The sequence below is a fragment of the Papilio polytes genome, unplaced genomic scaffold (assembly GCF_000836215.1).
Source record: "Papilio polytes unplaced genomic scaffold, Ppol_1.0 DF824269.1, whole genome shotgun sequence".
Taxonomy (NCBI): Eukaryota; Metazoa; Arthropoda; class Insecta; order Lepidoptera; family Papilionidae; genus Papilio; species Papilio polytes.
Window position 1 is genome coordinate 2,014,536 of NW_013524935.1, and position 24,010 is coordinate 2,038,545.

Sequence of the window (24,010 nt, forward strand, 5' to 3'; positions counted from 1 at the left end):
AGGGGATTAGTCATTTGAATCAAAAATTACATGTCCTCTCCACTCTTTCAATCATATTGTGGCTTTTACAAGTAGAGTATCATTTACATATCGTACCATCTTTTGAATATACCAGATTACTTCAAAAAGGATGTAGTCATTTGTTTTAAATTCCTATACGCTTGTTGTAGATATATATCCACCACGTGAAAAAACACACGCAACAATGGGTACGAGTACACGCTCCGACTAATCACTTCCGACATTAGAAATACGTTAGCTGAAAAACTATACGTTAAAAGTTATAGAAAAACATTTTTGTTTTTTATGTGAGAAGGTAAACGAGCTTGTTGACCCGGTATTAAAAAAACAGTTTTAGAGAGGCATAAAGCAGAGTAGAGAATAGAATATGAAAACAATAAGAAATTGTAACTAAATTGAATGTATTCATAGAATTTTACGTTCAACATTTAACAATATCATTTTTCAATAAATCAAATATCGCATCACTAATTTTCTTTCTTCTTTCTTTAATTTCTTCTATGATATTTCCTTTAAACACCTATCCCGAATGATTTACAAAACCTTTACGCATTAACAATTTCATAATCATGTAAATTCGTCGTCTGTAATAACAATGAAATCTAAAAAATATCACGTATCCCAAAGGTCTCAATTGGAAAGCAGCCGTGTTGTATACAACAAAGAAATTAGAGAATTATCACGTCCCCAAGGACTATAATTTCGTGAATTATTAACGAACTTTCTCACTCAAATGCCTCCCCAGCTTCCACAGGTAGAATCCCGCAACGTAAACTGGGAATAAGTAATTCAATTAGGCACTTCGATTCGATACCCGATACGATTTACGAAGACAGCCCTTCGTTAGCGCCAGCGAGGGGGAAATTTTCCGATATTTTTACGTGGATTGAAATCGACGTTGTTATTTCAGACGATAAAATATGAAATATTAGTCGTAGTAAGTTCTACTTCCGTGTAGCGGTACGTTTAATCTTTCAGCTTTCCGATATTGAATTATGTACAGTTGAATTGTTGAAATTGCCAATACAATGATTGAAAGTTTAATTATGTAGATACACAGAGGCACGAAAAACTCCACACCTACGCCATTACAATACTTGACTATAATTAAGGGTAGCTAATACTACATACTGTTAAGTGAAAAATTATATGACCTGAAACTTTAGAATTATCGAATTTAAACGTCCGATCATACTTCATACTAATGTTATAAATGCGAAAGTTTATATGGAAGGATGTTTGTTAGAGTTTGTAGCCCAAACGGCTGAACGGATTTCGATAAAATTTGGTATAAATGTAGAGGATAGTCTGGAAGAACACATATGCTATACACTTTTGTTTTTTTTTTTAATTCCACGCGGACGGAGTCGCTGGCGAAAGCTAGTAATGTAATAAATGCGAAAGTTTAGATGGATGGATGAATGTTTGTTAGAGTTTGTAGCCCAAACGGCTGAAAGGATTTTGATGAAATTTGGTACAAATATGGAGGACAGTCTGGAAGAACACATAGGCTACTCACTTTTGTTTTTTTAAATTCTATGCGGACGGAGTCGCGGGCGAAAGCTAGTAAGTAATAAATATTTTACGTCTTATACTTAGCGGTATTCGTTGTTCTAGAATATTTAATTGTCATATATTTTACGATCTCCAGACCGATAACAAAAGCAGTTCACAACATATGCTGCACAGGAAACCGCACAGCGCTAACGGACTGCGTTGGCAAAAAAAACATATCAACTTTTGTAATATAACGTTTGTAGTAAATTATTTTTCTGTGGCTTTATCTTTACGCGGAATTAATTCAAACGAACTACTATATATAATCATACTAATAACATAAATGCGAAAGTTTGGATAGATGTATGGATGGACGGATGTTTCTTAAGATTATAGCCTAAACGGCAGGACGGATCTAGATGGAATTGGCAAATATATATATAGCATAGTCTGGAAGAACACATATGCTACTTACTGTTGTTTTTTTTTATTCCATTGATGAGTCGCGGGCGATACCCCATAAAAAGAAATACATATTTTAGAAATAAACATTGTTTGTGTTTATTTAAAGAAACTGTAAAATAAATATGATTTTATTTTATAAATAACCTGACAACAACGAAGAAGCAATACAAATTTCATTACGTCGAATTCCCTCTTAAAGTCTTTCTATTTCACCTTAAAAATTTAACAAGAACGTCGAGGTGAGAACAGCCGGGATTTCTGCTTATTAACGCACCCTAATACCATTCTAGGAATTTATAAATACTGTATTTTCCGTTACACTAAATGAAAATTGTTTTCTCAACACTATTGACATTAACTTATAGTTAAACACGAGTACAGTTCAAACTCGTACGAGCATTACAACATGCCGGGTATCTACAATTTCTGTACATTACAGAGTATATACATAACATCGGTTTCACAAGGTTTGCATAATTAGTGATATCTAGAATATGAATTTCCGATTTAATGTAACTATTGCTGAAATTGACCTCAACGAGATCCAAAGCCAGCTAGACTTAAATTTTTATAGTAAAAAAATTGGCAAAGCAAGCAGCCACTAAATAACGCTAACAAATGGATGGACAATTATGTAATTAACAATAACGAAAGTGTCTGATACCCTTTCAGATGTCCTAGGTATCGTAGGATGGTTGAGGTAGCCAGAGATCCACATGAACTACAAGTCTTGGACTGGACCTTAGAGACGGGGATCGCAAAAGATTGAGTCTCTTATTGTCCTACTGGACGCCTAAATTCTGTCCTTTTACATCCTTTTCTTATAAGTAAAGGGGAAGGGAAAATAGATTTTATAGTGGAGGAGATGAATAGGAAAGGGAAATATCCGCTTTATGTGATTCTCCTCCATCGATGGATTATCATCGTTGTCTATGGGTAGCGGTCGCTTCGTCATTCGAATACAGGTGTCCCCTTGCCAGCCACATCTTACTTCCTACTAATATTACAAATGATATAGTTTGTTGTAGCATGTTTGTTAGAGTTTATACCCTAAACTGCTGAACTGTTCTCGATTAAATTTAGCTTCGATGTAGAGTATAGTCCAGATGAACACACAATTTAATTCCACGCAGAAAGAGTCGTGGGAGAAAGCTAGTTATAATATGAAAAGAAATGTCGGAGACTACAGTCTATTTGAGTTAATACGCCAGTCTATAAGTTGTAAGTACGAAATGTAGCACCTAAAAGCATAACAGGAATCGAATCTACTGGCTTATATGACGAATGCCTCTTAGCTCGAGATCGCTCGTTATACGAGACCTTCAAACGGAATATTCTATCTGTTATTCTTTATTCATGAATCGTTATTTGTACATAGTCGCTGTTAATTAAGCTAACGAGAATTTTCTGTATTGTTACGTACAACTGTGTCGATGGTCGATGATTGCTACGTTTTGTAAATTTCATTTGTGAGTTGAAAATAAAATTAAAACAGTAAATGTACACGAATTATTCTATCGTGATTATTGAGTGCTGATGTTAAATGTTTTCAACTAGACATCTATATTACGTTTTCTTTTGTTTTGCGTGATAACTGGTAGGGAATTCTATCGATATAATGTCCACCATTTCGAGCGCGCACATTTGACTAAACTATCGCACAACTGTTGTGCGATTGTCGATTGTTTCGCCAATTCAACTGTTTATTTGCACAAATAAAAATCGAGTAGTGTGCATTTTTTTTTTATAACATAAGGTGGCAAACGAGCATGCAGCCACCTGAATCCGCCAAAATGGCGAAGCGACCGCTGCCCATAGACATCCGCAATTGCAGATGCGTTGCCTACCCTTATCCGACAGAGGAGGAGACGCACATCAAGAGGATATCTCCCCTTCCTATGTATCTCCTCCTCCGTCAAATCCACTTCCTCTTCCCATCCTCTCCTTATAAGAAAAGGGTGGTAAAGAGAAAGGGACTTAAATTAGGCCTCCGGCACCACACTCATCAGACGAAACACGGAATTGCTTCCATTTGACGCCTGTCTTCTGTGTAGTCGTGGTATTACACCGGGCGTGCCGGCCTATTCGTGCTAAGATGTTAAAGCGGGCACTACCACTGTTAAATACATACTATGCATACTTCCATATAAGCTTATAGGAATCAAAACTCGATTAAACAGTTATGCTATAATTAAGTCAAAAATATGCGCGTGTTTAAAAAACATTTAATTTTAACTTCTACTTAAATAAGTATCTATTGTAATTTTGACTTTTGATGTAATGTACAGTAATAAAAATAAAAAAAGTTCAGGTTTTCACTAACAAAGCACGTAGACTTTCTTAAAAAACAGACACGCGTATGTAAACCTTAAAATAAATCATGACCATTTCACGGCATGTCGCCTAACCTAATAAAATTATAACGAGCTCTTACCTACGCTCAAAATGTGAATGGCAAATACACATTTTGAGTCCTCACCTAATTTATCTCAATTGGCAACAATAGTGATGATGTTCCGTTCGTTTCTTTTGTCATTTTCAACTTAGCACTATTTTCTAAGAGTTTATATTTAAAATGCTAAAGTATGTCCCTCTGAATATTGATATGCGAACTACATATTGCATAGAATATAGATTAAATACGAATAATAAGATGTAGACATAAATGTAATAAATTAGTGGAACATTTAAAAAAATGTGGTACAAAAATCTCTTAAACTATGACGTATTTATTTCTACATAGTTATAATTTAAATTGGAAATTTATCTATCACATTTTATAAAATACTACACTACTGTAAATATAAAATTTAATATTAATTTGAACTATAAAATGACTTCTTTAAATTCCTTTAGCTCTACGGTTTTTTAATTTTAGAACGCAAGAAACGATTTTCGTGTACGAAGAGTTAACCCAATAAGACTTTTATGAAAAAGTTATTTTTCTCTCTTTAAAAGACGCGGGTCTATTCTATTGCAATTAATGTCTCGCCTGCATTTTTCGACTGTAAATAAATTTGAATATCAAAATAAATAAAACAATGAGTCATAAAATGTTTATTAAAATAACCTATTTTATTATTAAATTATTGCCAGTCTACATGTAATTTAGAAAAATTCCAATTTGAATTAACAATTTTTAGATATAACTAGTTGATATATTTGTACATTTAAGTTCAATAAATTTGCACTTAATGAATGACTTACCCTCTCAGTAATTACTGGGCAACACAAGTCTTTAACACAAACACTTAATTGCAAAACTTCACGTTTTGTTGTCAAAGATTAATTACTCAAAACTAAGTTTAAATTCAACTTAATAATGCTTAATTACCACAAAATATTGTACAATTAAAAATAGAAAAGATTCACATATAAATTATTAAATGTTATAAAAACACACACAAACACTTCAGTAAAGATACGAAAATGTGTCCGTTTTATTTTTTCGAAGTGTACGAACACGTCGATTCGTTGGATCGCAGCGCTCCGTACTGCCTGACCCGCGAAGCCTACCGATGGGGACTGACAATACTTATCCTGCTGTCCCTTTCACTCACTATGAAAGCACTGACGATAACAAGTGTGAAATTGTAAAAAGCTCCGTCGCTCTTTGGAAATTCTTAAAATAAGAGTCCTTTACTATGATACCGCTGAACATTTTTTTGCGTTTGTTACTTTTTTCTTACATTCTCGTTTCAAAAAATAATTTTAATAAACAGAAGCAATTTTTGTAAGAGAATTTTGCAAACATTTTCATAGAAATAACTAGAATGTATGAAATTATCGCTGCTAAATTCGTTTCAAAATCAATTAAATTTAATTTACGTAACTCTCAACCTAAAATTAAATTTTCATTGAATTAATTACTTTGCCAAAGAGTAAATAACGCATTGAACGGTAGAGTAGGGCTTTATTTGTAATGCAACGATAATTTAAAAGTACATTTCTACACTAAACGGCAAAAAAAGGGTCTGCAGATAAATTTTATTACATAAATAGATTTATATTGTATTTGTAACGTACAAATATGGGATCAGGAAAACTGTAAGAAACATACATTTCATTCTGTAACTTATATATAAGTAAAAGTAAATAGAGAGCAATTTATTTATTTTCATTTTATACATAAAAAAGCTTGTATTAAAATCTTATTCTCGTTGCTCTGATCCTTTTTAATTGTTACAAATATAAGCTAAGGGGAACCTAAAATAATACCTGTGTTTATCTAGATTCAACGTGCTAATATTGAATAACAATCTAAAATAATAGAATGTAACAAAGTGCAAAAAGAGTAATCGAATACCATAAAATTATCTACTTCATTCGATAATTTAAAAACAAATATTTGTAGATTGATCTTAGCAATAGTTAATATAAAAAAACAACAAATCAAAGGCTTATGCTGGGTTTCTGAAGATTCCATTAATTTTATCACTACCTAGTGAAACATAAGTGTTTAAAACATAAGTTAGGTTCGGAAACGCATTTCATGAAGTTATCGAACCAAACGCACTAACGAATGGTTAAATGTACGAGTATACTATACAATATCAAGTAATAAAAACCTGTTCGATAAATAATGGGAATATTTTTCTAACGCTGCCTGCGTTTTACTTGATTTTTTAATTATTTATTTACTCTTCTTATTAAAAATGTTACTATTAATTATCTTAACATAACATTAACAATGTCTACGATATCCAAGCTTGCGTTACAAATTATATGTTATGACCACACTGGTATACTCTGAGACAATTTTTATCGGACGGGCCGTAAACAATTTATGTGCTGTCGTAACAGCGGTAATACTGAAGGTCTATATTATTAGATTTATCTGTACTTGAATATTATTACCTAAACACGCAAGGATGGACAGTTATATTTCTTCACTAGCTGTTTCCTGCGGATTTATCTGCATGAAATTGTAAAAAACTTTATTTTATTTTTTGTCATTTGTCAAATTCTCAATTCGAAGTATCAAAATTACCGTTACCATAATAATCTTGCTTCCGTATGGCAGCTTGTAGTTTATGGTCCCTTTGCCACGTGATGTTTTTTTTCCAATTTATTTGCGCTCTAAGTTTAATAGCGTCCATTCGAAATCAGCCCCGCCCGTTTCGGAGAATGCCCGGAACAAACGTGGCTTGCGGACAGACAGTCAGACAGACAACAAATTTTAAAAACGATTTTTGTTACCAGCAACGCAAATACACCATCTTCCCGAAATCTGAATTTTTTATGTTGATATTACAAACAAAAACTCCAATTGTATTATATGTATAGAAATAGATATTGATAAAGATTACATAAAACCAATCACGTATCTAAATGTAATCGTATAAAAATTCTTTTTGTAAGTTATTTTTAATTTAAACATATAAAATTATTCAAATCGTCAAGGTTCTGCTTCAATATCACACCAATCCTATTCCACGAAGAAAGTAAATACTTTTTTAAAGTTTTATTCAAATACACAGACAGAACACATTGCTTACAAACGACTACGATTTCTATGCATCTATTTGGACTTGGACTATAGAGGGAAGGACTAGGCAAAAGCCGCCATTCTACAAAAAAATCTCTGCCATTTAAAAGAGTGAGGTTCTGATGACGATCACACGTGTTAATACTTACGATTTTAAGATGGAACATTGAATGACAGTTTATGCTAAACGAACACACAAGCAAGCAATTCTAGATTTTTTTTTAATTGTCTTTCCAAAAGAAGGAGATACTCAATTTGTATATATGTTTTTTTTTATTTGCGTGACAGCGTAATATTTGACACAACGGATTATGCGAACATAACAGGTCCTGTCTCTTAAAAGTCAAAGTGTTTAGTGGATTCGCTTATTTTTCTTTTTCTCAATCCGGTCGAGTCATGAAATAAAAACAGATATACACTGCGTTTGTCTGGTGTTTGTTTTCGAGCAATATGTTAAGATAATGACGTGTGAAATCGCCCGGAGCTGCGAAACAAGGCGGGAATACGTGACTTTCATAAATACGTATAAAGCGATAATAAAAATCCATTGTAAGATTTTTGGATACTTTGTAGAGATTTATTCAAAACTAGCTGTTCCCGAAATTATAAACACTTTATTTTATTATTTACATTTTTGACATTCTCAATTGCAAATGTAAGAACTAAAATAAACAAATGACAACGATGACAATTTGGCTTCCTTGATGTTGGCAGTTGTGTTTTATGGTCCCTTTCCCATATGAAGGTTTTCTACTAATTTATTTACCTCCTAAGTTTAATAGCGTGAAAATATATAGCCTAAAGCGTGTCGTAAGTGAAGGGCTTTTTATTAAAGAAAGAATTATTTAGAAAAAATGCTATAATTGCTGACATCCTACGCCACGAAGTAGTGTGTGTTTACGCTTTATTAGTATAATAAAAGTAGTATAGATAGATATATTCCTTATTAAAAATCTTGTATCTAGAATCATCACAATTTAACTTTCGAAGGTACAAGTAGACAAAACTCAACAATACTCTGAACAAAATGAATCAAACGGGTAAACAAATTGAGGCACACAATGCGAACTTTTATAAATACATTAAAGAAAGATTTATGCCATAAGAGGATCGCCTTATTTAGAACAAAGAAAACGATGTAGAAGTGTTCAAAAAGGAATAAGGATGTAAAACTTATGACGTAATTAATAATTCAACGCTTCACTATAATATTCTATTGCAGCTTCTGATTGTTATTTGGTACAACTCTGAATACCATGGTTTAGAAACTAAACCACAATCACTATGATATCTTTGACGAGTCAAGTAAATCTAGCTTAGCCCATTCTCTCAATATTAAGGCAAACATATATTAGTTACTAGCTTTCGCCCGCGACTCCGTCCGCGTGGAATTAAAAAGAAAACAAAAGTGAGTAACTTATGTGTTCTTCCAGACTATCCTCTACATCTGTACCAAATTTCATCCAAATTCTTTCAGTCGTTTAGGCTACAAATTCTAACAAACATCCATCCATCCATCTAAACTTTCGCATTGATGATATTAGTATTAGTATGAAGTATGATTAATATAAGTTCTATGTAATACATGTCAAGTTTAACGTGATGTGATGTTGTCATAGTAACTGTTTTATTTATTACGTAATTCTTTTAAATATAATTTTAATTATTTTATTATTAGTGTAACATTTTACTTTGTATATCAACTAGACTTAACCTAAAATTGTAATTTGATATTAAATAACCAAGATAAAAACTAAAGTGATGTGATGTTTTCATTGAAAGTGCTCCTTAAATACTTTGAAACAAAATGTAAAGCACATAAATGCAATCGTGAAAAATCTTGCGGTTTTACATTTGTTACATTGTTTTTAATGTGTCGCGAATTTAGTATGGGACGATAACGCTACAAGTAAGTGTTGACAAGATATATGGCGTTTTAACACAGAAACATCAGATCTATGGTTCGTAATGCGTGTCGTAAATAAAGGGCAACTATCTATGGTTGTAAATGGCGTTGGCTTCTCCAACGTGGTCTCGTGGCTAAACTATTAATTGGCCAGTTAATGTGGCTGGCCATTTCATGAAACGGCCACCTTAAGTTTACTATATCATAATAAGTGTAACGGTATTGTGTTTTGGCTATTTTATTATTCATTTTTTTTATTTATTAACAACGCAATACAAAATTAAGTCAAAGCGTCTAAACACCCAATTGTGGGTTTTTCCAGACAGTTTGGATACTGTGCTATAAAATGTAATAGTAGATAATATTAGATTTATAATTAAGTTAACCGTCTAATTGTATCAGATTGTTATGCAAACATTTTGTACGAAATGCGTTTGAAAGAATGAGTACAGAATATTTTCATTTTAAAACCATATAACTCGGTGCAATGGAATTGAATTTACAAGTTTCAGCTCATAAACGGTATAGTATCATGGCCACACTAAAATAGCACTGGCCACTATCTATAACTACAGCAACATACAATTCTTTACGATTACAAACAAGAGATATACTCGTATAGAGTGTACTATTTTACTAATGTTATAAATGCGAAAGTTCAGATGTAAAGGTGTTTGTTAAAGTTTGTCGCCTAAGCCACTGAACGGATCTCGATGAAATTAACCATAGATGTAGAGCGTAGTCTGGAAGAACACAAAGGATACTTACATTTGTTTTTTTTTAAATTTCATGTGGACTGAGTCGCAGGCAAAAACTAGTATATTATAATTAATAGACATTTTTATCTACTGAAGCACAACGCGAGACCAAGGCGGGAAATTTACATTTGAAAAAAAAATCCTAAACTTTAGGGACTATCTAATTATTGTTAATACTCGAGCCATTTGATATTGTCACCACAAATGTTGATCGAAAATGTGAATTTTAGAAGCATGTTATGTGAGTATTTTAGATGAACGATGCTGTCAATTTATTTCTCTTACTTATTTTTACCAATTAATTCGAGACAATACTACTCGTAATTGGGATTTCTTTAATCTCAGCAATCATAATTTTATTAACAGTCAACAAAATGATATAAAACAAAGCCAAAAACATTACACGAGCTTGTTTATTATTTAAGAGTCCCGGGCTCTCATCTCAACATGACAGAAGACTCTCAGGGCCGCAAAATGAAATTTACAAACAAGCAGTCGCCGCGTAAATCCGTGCGGGACTATGACACACATTAACTGTGCCCACAAGCTACAAATAAACACTAGCCTAGAGGCAAACGGAAAATATAACTATGTTTATTTTCTAAAGATTAAAGTGTTAATAAACAAGCAGGTATATTATTAAGATAGTTAGGGCCTGTCCCACCAAATTGTAAAGTGTCTGGTGACAATCTAACGAGTAATATATGTGACGTAAATATCGGATATTGTTCCCTTGTCTGACAGTGTCGTCATTTTTAAGCTATCTGAACCTTATCAGCCAGTGGTGGGACGGGCCCTTAATGACATAAAATCAACCCATTACTTTAAGAGTTTTTTTATTGATTTTGGAATTATTATTACGGAAACCTAGAACCAATAACGTAACTAAAATAATGTCTGGAAGAACACATAGGCTTCTCACTTTTTTCCACAGGGACGGAGTCGCGGGCGAAAGCTTGTTTTTTATATTTTTTTTTGATCCACTGCAACATAGAGCTTTTAAACTAACGATTACGAATGTGGCAAATAATCATAAATTAATTATATTACAATAAATCACTAGCCTTGTTACTGCAATATCTCGGGCTGGCCCTTACGACATTTGGAGATGATTCAAGTGTTCTTGTGTTCTGTAGAGCCCTAAGATCATACTCGCTAGTGCCCACAATGAGCACTAAATATGGCGATAGTGACAGCTTTCTTTGTTTGTCTTTTCCACTTTACTCTATTCGAATTTTTGTATCCTACGTTTTTTTGATCTTCTTATTTATCAAAGAGTAACAAAATACCTAAAAGTATTAACAAAAGTAAAGCAACACTAAGCTTTGACGTAAAAGACAACCGCGTGTACATTCCGCGAGCCTTCCTCGTCTTTAACTTTTAATTTCCGTCTCTTTTTAGGTCACCTCCTTTATGATCTTAACATTTATTCGTTTACTCATTTTAACTGTTACATTTTAAAATGTACATTTTTTAACATAAGGTGGCGGCAAACGAGTTACCGGTCACCTGAGTCCGCCAAAATGGCGAAGCGACTGCTGCCCATAGACATCCGCAATTGCAAATGCATTGCCTAGCCTTATCCGACGGAGAACATGCACATAAAGAGGACACTTCCCCTTCCTATGCATATCCTCCACCGTCAGATCCATTTCGCTTTCCTATCCTCTCCTTATAAGAAAAGGGTGGTAAAGAGAAAGAGACTTAAATTAGGCCTCCGGCACCACACTCTTTAGACGAAACACGGAATTGCTTCCATTTCACGCCTGTCTTATGTGTGGTCGTGGTATTACACCGGGCGTGCCGGCCCAAGTGCTAAGATATTAAAGCGGGCACTACCACTGTTTATTATATAGCCGTTTGTTATAGATTCAGTCTGTGGTCTCCGAGAAAACAAACTATACCAAGAGTTTTTACATGAACTTAAATTTTGTTTAAATAGATAAAAGGGTTAAATCGATTTTCAGAAGCATAAGTTCTCCCACGAAATTAAAAAAAAATCATTACCTCCATTTTTAATGATGTTATATTTTCTTGTTTTAGGTATTTACGCAGATGAAGTCCACGATAAAACTATACTAATATTATAAAGTGGAAAGATTTGTATCTTTGTATGTATTCGTTTCACGTAAAAACTACAGGACCGTATTTAAAAATTAATTCACTATTAGAAAGGTAATTTATCTGTAACATAGGCTTTATTTGATTATATAAAATAAAATAGCCAATACATACTTGAAATAGACAATTTAACGGAAGTAATTAATATCAAATACTTCCTTTCAATGGAACTTGTGCTCAATAAAACATGTGGGTATTACAAAGCTAACCTGCAACCGTCTATTCTACCCACATGCTATACGTTAAACCAAAGTAGATCTCAAGACGGTAGAGCCCGTGAGTGTACTTCAATCTCCTTGAAGTTCCCCCGGCGGACCGACTCCGCTCGCAAATCTTGCGTTTAATTGATGGGCTTTAGGTATAACAAAACATTGGACGTAAACCATTTAATAGTATACTCTATGTCACAAATAAGTACACTTTTAAAATGCCCATACTAAAATGAATTGTTCAGAATTATAAAACCCTTTTTAGTTTTCATCTTTTTAACCTACTTTTTTCGCTATTCCAGAGCATAATGTAAGTGAATCTCTAGAAGACTTACTTTATCTTCAAATATCACACTAATAATAATACGAAAGTTTAGATGTATAAACGGCTGAACGGCTGAACGGATTTCTATGAAATTTGGTATATCATAGATGTAGAGGATAATTTGGAAGGACACATAGGTTACACACTTTTGTTTTTTTGCTATGCGGACGGAGTCGCAAGCGATAGCTAGTTCGATAGTAAAATGATTATATTTGAGAACATATCTGAGAATGAGGACTGTAACAAAATTTATTAAACACGTAATGCCTATTACTGCGAATTCTAAAACTTAATGTTAATTTAAAAACGAAATTAATTAAACCGGAAAACAGATTGCGGCCAGGACTCGAATCCCTCATAAATATATTAAAGAAAGATTCATGGCTTAAGAGGGTCGTTATAAACGGACGCCCTCTGTCCGAACGAAGGGATGCTCATAACGGCGATAAAGGGATTAGAAAATCTTAATAAATTTCAAAAGCTTCGAAAACCCATACGGCATTCAGTTAAATCACATTATTTTATGTCATTTTAATGATTCCATTGAGTGTATTTTCATATTTCTGTACAACTTAATTGGTCCATATTTTTTTTTTATATCATAAGGTGACAAACGAGCAAGCGGCCACCTGAATCCGCCAAAATGGCGAAGCGACCGCTGCCCATAGACATCCGCAATTGCAGATGCGTTGCCTACCCTTATCCGACAGAGGAGGAGACGCACATCAAGAGGATATCTCCCCTTCCTATGTATCTCCTCCTCCGTCAAATCCACTTCCTCTTCCCATCCTCTCCTTATAAAAAAGGGTGGTAAAGAGAAAGGGACTTAAATTAGGCCTCTGGCACCACACTCATCAGACGAAACACGGAATTGCTTGCATTTCACGCCTGTCTTCTGTGTGGTCGTGGTATTACACCGGGCGTGCCGGCCCTGCAGTGCTAAGATGTTAAAGCGGGCACTACCACTATTATGGTCCAAATGTTATAGACATAATTCGGATTAATATTAAGCACATTTTATTACATAAATACATAAGTAAATGGTAAACTGATGCTGATAAAAGCTTAACATGAGTTATTAAAACACAATTAAATTTAAAAACATTTATTAATAACTTCAACTTAATAATATTCTTAAATCTAAAAAAATTATGTATCAATTAAAATCAATGTTTGTTTCCTATGCCCAATTATTTTGGCCAATAACACCAAGTTCATATACATCAATAAGATGTTACATGACATGACAAAATTACATGGAGAATTATTTACAAATAAATCTTGTTAAAAATCCACTAAAAACGCTGACAATACAAATACTATCATCAAATTTTATAATCCATAAAATAGACCACAAACTATATTAATATTCATAATCACTGCGTACTCCTGTAGGATACAGTATTTATTTAATACAATTTTTTTCAAGATATAATCTTCAAAATTCATATTGCTAAATATCTTATAGGTAAATCTAAACTCATATTTCTATAGAACAATCCATTCATACCAGTTATTGGATTAAAATATCTTCTTAACACTTCTCTGACTTCCGGTACAGTGATAGGAGAAACACCTTCATACCCCGATTTTATATATACTGCATTATTCAAACTAACAGGATTACAAAAATGTCCTCCATCAAATTTACTAAATGGATCTCCTATTTTCTTTTTAGCATCTTGTCTGATCAAAAATACAGCATCGACAATCTCCGCTACAGTTTCATAAGCCAAAAAGCATAATACTTCTAAAGCAGACAGTGTTATCTTTAATTCCTTATTTGGGTTAAGCCATTTTTCTAATTTACCAAAACCTTTACCTACCGCATAACCTGATCTAAATGAACTACATCTAGCCTTATGATATGCTTCATATTTATCAAAAGACATTGATTCCGTGATTTTCGCGGCTCGTATTTTTCTAAAATAATCTATAGCATCAAATTTAATCTGTGACACTTCGTCTGTTTCGTCAAACTCTTTTATACAGTCTATATGTGTTCTCTTTCTTTTCAATATTGGTTCTTTTTCATTGTCAAGAATAATCCCAGAAAGTATCGTGTCTGAAGCCCCCTGACGAGTTTTATCTATATGATCCAATTTCTTCTGGTAGTCATACAAACGTTTCATTTTTAATTTATTTTTACGCATCAAATATATTATATCATAATTGCTTATTTCTTTTGCTCCACGGTTCAATGAAATATTATAAGCCTCTTGCAGCATTGAACGAAGCTGGTTTAAAACTATACTCTCTACTAATACTACGGTAGCGGCGTTCGGATTGGGATTATCACCTAAACCGTGCATAATGTTTGATATCTCCTTCTGAAAATTTGTTACTTCACTAACAGAATCAATCGTAAAATATGACACCATTTTTGTGAATGAGTGATCTTTCAAAATAAATAAACTTTTACTATTAAAACAAAAAATTCAATTAATTATTGATAACTAACATTTTTTCGCAGGTTTAATAATTTGTAAATGCTTTTGATTACATTATTTACATTTTAAAAGTCAAAAACTGACAGTGACAACGACGTTTTTTCAGACAGATAAAGCGATCGGAAACCCACAATTTACAATTGCCATTTAGCTTTTCACTTCAAAGATATTTTAGAGATACAGCTTTATTGGCTTGTTTAAACAATATAAGAAAAGTATAATTTGATTACTAAAATTGAAAACAAAATTGAAGACTGAAACCAAAACTTGTTTATACGTACTGCGTACTCAAGATTCTTTAAAATATTCACGATCAGCTGATTTCTTTCAAAATTGACATTTGACATTATTAGTGTCGTAAACATGAACTTGAAAATGTTCGTTCGTGAATATTTGATTAACATAGTAATTCTTACTGCCTGAATAGTAAATCTATTAATATCTGATATTTGGATACAGGCTAATTAAGTACTCGTATAGTTATTATGTAATTGTTACCTAAAGAAACTTTCACAAGTATTTGATATATCCATAAAGGATTGCAACTTTACTGCTTCATTTAAATATGGCTTTACGTTATATTATTACAAATGTAGGCCTAAAATCGAATATAATTAATCACTGTAGATATATCTCTTGTTGGTCATGTGGTACTAATAATGTAAATAATTTGGTGGTGAATCTATTTTGTTCAAAATGCAATGCTTTACAACAACCTGGTACAAATATAAGCTACTTCAAGATCATGGGTGTGAGCGAGACATACGATTTAGATGAAATTGAACTTGCGAAAAAATTTAAGGAGCTTCAAAAATATCTTCATCCTGATAAATTTGCTAACAAGTAAGTAAATTGTTTAGTTTTGTCAATTTGTAAAAGATTAAAAAGTTATACTTGAATTAATACATTTTACCTATGAATATTTCTATCTTAAATCAACTTAGAATTAGCAAATTAATCTATATTTTTGTAACTAAACAAGATCTAGAATAAGAATGACCTAATTTAATGTTACATCATTATTAGATTTATTAGCTTTTGCCCACAACTTTGTCAGTGCAGAATTTAAAAAAAAATATTCTAAGTAGTCTAAATTTCATCAAAATCTGTTCAGCTATTAAAATACATTCTAACAAAATTAATCCACCTAACTTTGCACTTATAATATAAGTAAGAAGTACGATTATGAATTGTGAAAAATAAAAATTTTATGTTTTAATTACAGACCAAAGCAAGAACAAGAAATATCAGAAAAATATTCATCATTAGTAAATGAAGCTTATAAAACTTTACTAGAACCATTAGCTAGAGGTAATACATTCAAATCTATATTAAAACACTAAAATAAAACTATAGAGATAATTTACTTTTTTTATAATATAAAAATGAGCAAGCGGCCACCTGAATCTTCCAAAATGGAAAGCAACCGCTGCCCATAAACATCCACAATCGCAGATGCATTGCCATCCCTTAGTAGACAGAGGAGACGCACATAAAGAGGACATTTTCCCTTCCTATGCGTCTTCTCCACAGTCAAATCCACTTTTCCTTCCCATCCTTTGCTCTTAAGAAAAGGGTGGAAAGGGAAAGGAACTAAAATTAGGCCTTATTACTTACTAACATTACTTAAAAGTTATGCTGTTGTGCAAGATGTAATCAAACAACCTTAACTAAATAAAATAAGTTCATATTAATCTATCATGCCACAACAAAAATAATCAAGAGTATTTGCCATCTGGTTGTTGTTTGGCAGGTTTACTTTTTGCAAAGGATGTGGAAAACAATTGTCTAATATTGCCTTAAAATTGTTGTGTTAATGACAATCTATGCTATTATTATAATGATGAAAGATTGAAATAACTTAAAAACTACTGGGCCAATTTCAAAAATTCTTTCACCAGTAGAAAGCTATTTTACCGCTCAGTAACATAGGCTATATTTTTAAATTTCATGTGAACGAAATCGCAAGTGTTAGGAATAAAATCCGTACCGTGCTATAGAATTGGCGCAACTCTAGATTATCGACATAAACGTCACGTTCCTAGCTGACAGCTGTCAATGTCACTAGAAGTATGGATAGATTGGCGCGTAACTTGAGTCTTGACAAGAAGTATTGCTCTGAGTTAAAAGCGACAGTATCAATTTAATAAGTTGTCTAATACAAGTAACAGCTAGTAAATAATAAATTATTTTACAATTATTCCATGCCGCTACAATTTCATTATATGAAAGTAAAATTTGTAGGTTATAATAATCTATAATATTTCATTAAAATTTCAGGTATTTACATGTTGAAATTAAAAGGTAAAGAAATTCCAGAAAATACAGAAGTTGACCAAGAATTTCTTATGATGATTATGGAGAAAAATGAAGAAGTGGAAAGTGCGGACTCGGATGAAGAAATCATGAAATTGAACAATGAGAATAAAACAATAATCAAAGATTTACAGAAAAAATTGTCTAAAGCATTTTTTGATGGTGATTTGAAGACAGTCACAAAGTTACTGAGTAAAATGAAATATTACACAAGTATAGATAACCAAATACAAAGTGTTATTCGAAATAAAGGCATTATTAGATAGATATAGACATATGTTATTCATTTTAATAAGACAATGTTATCTCATCATGATTTGTTTTATTAATTCTATTAAATGTTTACCATAAAATCTGTTCATTCATTTCAATGTTGAATTTTACATAACCTATGAATTCAAATTATTGCAATTACTAAAAACAATTCGAGTGTAATTTAAAAAAAAATGGACACACGAAAGTATCGAGTTCGCAAACTGTCAAACATAATTTCGCGTTTCGAATCGAATACTAATAATCGATTCGTGACGAATAATTTAAAAGTTTCGTATATTCGGTCACCCCTAAAAAGTACATATTTCAATCACTAGATAACGGTACACTATAAATTATTTAAAAAAAAAAACAGTTTTGGAAACCAAGGATAAAAATCTTTAATTAGTATATAGATTAATGTTACGGGAAATGTAATAGGATAATATGCAAACACGTAGTCACGCGAGCTAACGGTAATTTAAATAGCTTTGTAATAAATGAGTAGTTAATATAACGATCTCATAACAATTTACTACATCTAAAATTATTTTACAAGTGATTGATGATCCAAGATTCTCAGACTTATTACCTAGCTATTTGCATTACCGGCAATATACTTCGACTGATATGTTTTGATACTTTTTATTTAGAATATAACTTTAGTTTTTAAATGTAACACGTAAAGCGCACCAGCGGGATTAAATTATATTTTAACAGAACAGATCGAAAAAAAAGTGGGATCTAGATATATATAATTACTGTGACGGTATTGAATCAGACAGTTACAAAATTTAAAGACAGTTTTTTTAAACAGACCAAGACGCTTTCGTTAGACTACACAATATACTATAAGTACCTTATAATGTATGTTAGGTCCAAGAAAGTAGCAGATGCTTACGGTTCTTTGGGTTAGCGTGTGTTCAAATAATGTGAGTAAATACAAGAAATATCATAGTCGTTCCTTGTAAGCTTTATTTAGCTGTAATGTGTGCTCGAGACGTGGTGTTTGTTTTGTTTACTACAATTGTCTTAGCTCTAGGTAAGTGTTTTAACGTATACTCATCGAAGACTTAGGGCATGTCCCAACAAATTGTAAATTGTCTGATAACAATCCAACGTGTAATATATGCGATGGCAATATCGGATTTTGTTCCCTTATATGACAGTGACGTCACTTTTAAGATATCTAAGCCTATATCAGCCAGTGGTAGGCCAGGCCCTTAGAGTGTCTTGGCATATATTTTATACTAGCTTTCGCCTGCAACTCCGTCCGCTTGGAATTAAATAAAAACAAAAGTGAGTATCCTATGTGTTCTTCCAGACTCTCCTCTATATCTATACCAAATTTTATCAAAATGGGTTTAGCCGTTTAGGCTACAAACTATAATAAACATATATCCATCCATCCATTCATCTAAACTTTCGCATTTATAATATTAGTATGATTTAGCAGAGGTGAAGTCCAACTACCACAGGTCGTTAACTGCACACTAAGAGACTGATTTGATACCCGTTAACTCTGAGTGTGCGAGTGATACATGTATACATATATATGGACGTTAAGATTTTATTTCAATAGCCTTTCAAAGGTTTTTCACTTTGTGCAATTAGAAATATTGGCTGCGAATCCTTTTTAATCCATTTCGTCAACAAATGAACAACATTTCAATCCCAATGCTATCAACAATTACTTTTTTTATTTCAGCTCAGCCACGACTACCATTTGCATTTACGCGCGTATTAGGTGGTGCGCCAACAACAATCAGCCAATATCCTATATTGGCTCAACTACTCTTAGACCCTTGGGCCACTAATCAGTACAGCCAGCATTGTGCAGGAGTTATTCTGACTTCTCGACATGTTATATCTACCGCTCATTGCTTCCAATACAATGAAAATACGGGAAGAAAGTAAGTACCTAAAATGTAAAGAATAAATAAAGTTAAAACGTGTTACGGATTTTAGTTCGTTTAAAGCAAGAGAAAAATAACAACACTGTTGTGAATGTGACGGATGTCGATGGGCTTTAGAAACTCATGATTATGTATATTTTCAGTTACACAAAACCATACCACTGGAAGGTGCGCGTGGGATCATCTTACCGCACTAGAGGTGGAGTGTTACATAGGGTAAAGAACATAATACCTCATCCCTCATTCGATAAGTATTACTACAAGAATGATGTGGCAGTTCTAGTGGTGGCTACACCAATTACGATGACCAAGTTTGCAAGACAAGGCACTATAACAAAACCAGGTACTGATGTTGCTGCCAGTTCCTTGTGTACGCTAGTAGGATGGGGTGCGACTCAGGTACTTTTTGATACTTATAGTTCAACTACCTTTCGTCCGCGACTCTGTCCGCGTGAAGTTCAGAAAAAGAAAAGTTAGTAGCCTTTGTGTTCTTATAGACTATCCTCTACGCCTATGCCGTTGAGATCCGTTCAGCCATTTAGGCTACAAACTCTTAACAAACATCTAAACTTTCGCAATTATAATGTTAGTAAGATTTATAATTGGTGTTAAATGAACAAAATGCGATAAGATGAAGGACAGTAAACCTGATAATTTTATATAGCAGTTTTTTTTAGCGTGGTGGGCCACAGCCAGATCAATTGCAATACACAATGATGGTAACAATAGACCAACAAGAATGCATTATTCGGTACAACACGATCGGAGCGGTTGTAACAGATTCTATGTTCTGTGCTGGTAATCTAGAAATGGATGGCATAGACGGATGCTATGGTGATTCCGGAGGACCTCTAATTTACAAAGGAGTTGTCGTTGGACTTGTGTCTTTTGGATTCGGCTGTGGACTACGCTACTATCCCGGAGTTTACACTAAATTGTCCCATTTCACAGATTGGATTATTAAAACTATTGCTTCTAATAAATAAATTGAATAAAAACGGATTGTCATATTTCTTTGATTTAAACTATTCCAAGAACCTTTCCTAAACCAAATATTATAAAGAAAATGTAAAAAAAAAATAAGTAAAGACTAGAGCATTGATTTTGGAAATTACTGATATTAGTGTCAAATGCTGCAATTTTTGAATCTTTTACGTCTTTTTTTTACTTCACATTTTTTGCTGATAATGTTAGTGTCAATGCGTATGACTCGTATCGGTTTTCAACATCGATATTATCGCATCACTAAAGGCTTGGTGACAATGACATTTTGTGTCAACACAAAACACAAAGTCAGTTGTTAACTGTCAAGTTGGAATCACAAGCGACTATCAAGAAATAAATAATTGATAATTTCTCTATTTTAGGTATTTAAAATAAGTACACGTATCATAATTTTTAAAAGTATATATTACACTAAAACGTAGAAAAAACCACAAGTATGTCGAGGCAAACATCTCGGCTTGATGCTAAGAAAGTGGTAAGTTTGATTGGATTGGATTGAACATTGTATTCATTATATTTTATTTCATAATACTAATACTATATCATGTTCTTTTCAGAATTCCGAGTTACTGACACTTACTTATGGAGCCCTAGTATCGCAAATGTTAAAGGAAACGGAGAATAATGACGAAGTAAATAAACATTTGGAACGCATCGGATATAATATGGGCGTACGCTTGATTGAGGACTTTCTTGCTCGTACTTCGTCTACTCGTTGCTTGGAGATGAGGGAGACTGCGGATAAAATTCAACAAGCTTTCAGGTACTTCGATATTTAAAAACATTAAGATTAAGAACAGCAAAATTCATAAGTGATACAATTTATAAGTAACATTGTATTGTTTAATATAGTTACATTACATTCAGCCGGGCTCTAAATATTTCGAGACAGCTCTTCAGCAGTGTTGCGGATGGGTGTGGACGATCACTTTGTTGTTAAGCCTTTTTAAATTTAACCTTGTTCTGTATGAGACAAACTCCGCATCTTCTAAAACATAATCAATTAGATAGCAGTGAGTTACAAACTATAGAATAATAATAAAAATTATTTACCCATGTATTAATACATTTTTTACAAACACATTTGGCTGCTTCCTATTGGTTTTTGTTCATTATACAAAATCTTTACACAACATTAACTATAGAAATAGAACAAAAAGCTCTCTTTTGTTATCATATACATACATTGACATAAAGTGAATATATTTAACAAAAAAAAAATATAATAACAATGGGCTGCAGGCTCAGTGTGTAACACATGGTTATTGCCGCAGAGCTGATATTCAACCAGACTATTAATTTGGCTGACAGATTTCATTACTCTATGTTCCAGGTTGTATCTCAACATGCAGCCAACTGTAACCAGCTGGAGTAGTGCGGGAGATGAATTCTCTCTGGTCTGGGATCAATGCCCTCTCAGCGAGTGGGTGGAGATACCAAACTCGGGTCTTAAGTATTGTGCTCTGATACCTGGAGCAATACGAGGTGCGCTGCAAATGGTACAGCTAGAAGTTCAGTGCTGGTTTGTACAGGTAGGTTTTTTGATGTTGCCTTTACTACTGTTATAAACAGGAATGATTTGTATTTTTGTATGTATTGAAATAACTCAAGAACTATTGGGCCAATTCTAAAAATTCTTACACCATAAAAAGCTATGTTACCACTGAGTTTTATGGGGTATGTTTATTACTACTATTTTTTAATACCAATATTCTGACGTTTAAAATAGTTTTTTGTAATGATTTTCCTAAAACGATTTTGCAATATATCGTTTTGTAAAAACGCCATCTATTGACAAATAGTGTCAACTTTCGTCTACGAGAAAAAATAACAGTGCTTATAAGGTATACTAGATGGCGTTAATAAATTTTGACATAACCAACGCCATCTATGTTTTATTTTATTTGTGTCGAAAAAGATTTTATGCATTAAATGTTTTATTTCTTTTTTAATTTCAGGATCAATTAAGAGGTGATGCTGTGACTGAACTACGAGTGAAGTACATTAAGAGATTAGAAGACGCCGTACCCGCGGGAGAAGACTAAATTATATGTTATCTATAAATATTGTATTTTTATTATAATCAAAAATATTCTTTAAATTTATTGCGCAGTTGAATGTAGTCAAACTAGAGCACATAGTTGATGTTATAGCTTAATTTTTAGTATGAAAATAACCAATAAATGCTCCCACTTATTAAGGGCCTTCCTTAATGTACATTTAGCGTAGAAAATCTACACTAAGCGACTGTTATGTAGTCATTAAAAGACTTAAGTGCGGAAATTTGTTTTTCGTATTTTTAGCATTAATTATCTATGATGTCAGTTTATTTTAAACTTGAGTGAAAGGAAAGTGAAATTCAATAAAGATTTTATTATTTTAATTTAAGAATAAATTAGTTTTTTTTCTAAATGTGTACAACTCGCTGTATATCCCTACAAAAGGGAAACCTACACTATACATAATAAAGATACAAATTATTTATAGGATTTTTTTATTTTTAATTCCGCGCTGACAGAGTCGGAAGCCCTAGCTAGTAAAGAAATAACAGACTGCTTGATTCCATAACTAGTCTTTACTTGAATTTCAAGAGTTACATAATTTCCAAGTCAAAGAATACTCAGTGGCAGAGCGTACCCTAGGTATTACATGGAAAATACGAATCCCAACGAGCGGGTAGCATCCCAGACAATGACTTCGTTAGTCTAGAGAACACTTCTGTCGAGGGTGTCGCTTCACCAACTTCGCCCTATAGATACGTCTAGTCCATTCTCTGCTGTGAACCTGATCTTTGCCTACCAGACTATAAAGAACAAAGTCGAATGCTTATACTATCTGCACACATCGCTACTTCAACGCTTTCATACTTGTCGAGATTGCAAATGACAGATACGAATCCCGCGCTTTTTGACAGTTAAGAAATGTCACGTTTCAAATAAAAAGTATTTTATAGCAAAACAGATAACTACCTAATATCTTTATCCAGTGTGAACGTTAAATTATTACGAAAATAAAAACTTAGCCTACGGTACTCACTGATAACGTAGCTTTTTAATGGTGAAAGAATTTTATCGGCCCATTAGTTTTCTGAGTTATTTCAATACATACAAAAACACTAATCTTTGCTTTTCTGAAGCGGCTGTACGATTACGCCAGCTCGTTTCTTAGGATCTGCAGCACTATGGGATTGACATGTCTTTCCCAAGACAAAAATCCCTCTTTACCTAACTAAGAATAAAAAAAAATCTTTGCTCTCTCTTCATAAAGATATATATCAGTAG

At 32.9% G+C, this 24,010-nt stretch overlaps 5 protein-coding genes across 9 annotated transcripts in view; 3 read left to right on the forward strand and 2 right to left on the reverse strand.

Moving 5' to 3' along the window:
• LOC106108010 (TWiK family of potassium channels protein 12-like) overlaps positions 1-24,010 on the reverse strand; it is a 212,987-nt gene that overhangs the window by 153,770 nt on the left and 35,207 nt on the right. For 2 of the 5 annotated variants that reach the window (XM_013289110.1, XM_013289085.1), the window contains exon 1: positions 5,191-5,460. The exons of the other annotated variants lie outside the window; for them this stretch is intronic. The gene's annotated coding sequence lies outside the window, so the exon portion shown is untranslated. Of the gene's footprint in view, positions 1-5,190; positions 5,461-24,010 lie in introns of those variants that run through there. 5 annotated transcript variants of the gene reach the window in all.
• On the reverse strand, positions 13,952-15,252 carry LOC106108071 (transcription initiation protein SPT3 homolog). Its single transcript, XM_013289154.1, has one exon. The coding sequence runs from the start codon at positions 15,169-15,171 to the stop codon at positions 14,236-14,238; it is 936 nt and encodes a 311-aa protein (XP_013144608.1). The 5' UTR covers positions 15,172-15,252; the 3' UTR covers positions 13,952-14,235.
• LOC106108080 (iron-sulfur cluster co-chaperone protein HscB, mitochondrial) lies at positions 15,592-17,860 on the forward strand. Its single transcript, XM_013289165.1, has 3 exons — positions 15,592-16,083; positions 16,466-16,551; positions 17,521-17,860. The coding sequence occupies exons 1-3, from the start codon at positions 15,806-15,808 to the stop codon at positions 17,820-17,822; spliced, it is 666 nt and encodes a 221-aa protein (XP_013144619.1). The 5' UTR covers positions 15,592-15,805; the 3' UTR covers positions 17,823-17,860.
• LOC106105918 (trypsin CFT-1-like) lies at positions 18,796-20,710 on the forward strand. The gene is made up of 4 exons (XM_013286378.1): positions 18,796-18,850; positions 19,517-19,721; positions 19,868-20,123; positions 20,402-20,710. Exons 1-4 carry the CDS (start codon positions 18,796-18,798, stop codon positions 20,708-20,710), a joined length of 825 nt encoding a protein of 274 aa, XP_013141832.1.
• LOC106108090 (trafficking protein particle complex subunit 3) lies at positions 21,017-23,115 on the forward strand. The gene is made up of 4 exons (XM_013289177.1): positions 21,017-21,204; positions 21,287-21,492; positions 22,063-22,261; positions 22,688-23,115. The coding sequence occupies exons 1-4, from the start codon at positions 21,166-21,168 to the stop codon at positions 22,772-22,774; spliced, it is 531 nt and encodes a 176-aa protein (XP_013144631.1). The 5' UTR covers positions 21,017-21,165; the 3' UTR covers positions 22,775-23,115.

Excerpts from the sequence above, each read along its gene's own strand:
- LOC106108080 (XM_013289165.1), top strand. The coding sequence starts at position 15,806 with ATGGCTTTACGTTATATTATTACAAATGTAGGCCTAAAATCGAATATA. Across the intron at positions 16,084-16,465 it reads CCTGATAAATTTGCTAACAA|ACCAAAGCAAGAACAAGAAA; the intron begins GTAAGTAAATTG and ends TTTTAATTACAG. Across the intron at positions 16,552-17,520 it reads ACTAGAACCATTAGCTAGAG|GTATTTACATGTTGAAATTA; the intron begins GTAATACATTCA and ends TTAAAATTTCAG.
- LOC106105918 (XM_013286378.1), top strand. The coding sequence starts at position 18,796 with ATGTGTGCTCGAGACGTGGTGTTTGTTTTGTTTACTACAATTGTCTTA. Across the intron at positions 19,722-19,867 it reads AATGAAAATACGGGAAGAAA|TTACACAAAACCATACCACT; the intron begins GTAAGTACCTAA and ends GTATATTTTCAG. Across the intron at positions 20,124-20,401 it reads TAGGATGGGGTGCGACTCAG|CGTGGTGGGCCACAGCCAGA; the intron begins GTACTTTTTGAT and ends AGTTTTTTTTAG.
- LOC106108090 (XM_013289177.1), top strand. The coding sequence starts at position 21,166 with ATGTCGAGGCAAACATCTCGGCTTGATGCTAAGAAAGTG. Across the intron at positions 21,493-22,062 it reads AAAATTCAACAAGCTTTCAG|GTTGTATCTCAACATGCAGC; the intron begins GTACTTCGATAT and ends TCTATGTTCCAG. Across the intron at positions 22,262-22,687 it reads TTCAGTGCTGGTTTGTACAG|GATCAATTAAGAGGTGATGC; the intron begins GTAGGTTTTTTG and ends TTTTAATTTCAG.
- LOC106108071 (XM_013289154.1), bottom strand. The coding sequence starts at position 15,171 with ATGGTGTCATATTTTACGATTGATTCTGTTAGTGAAGTAACAAATTTT.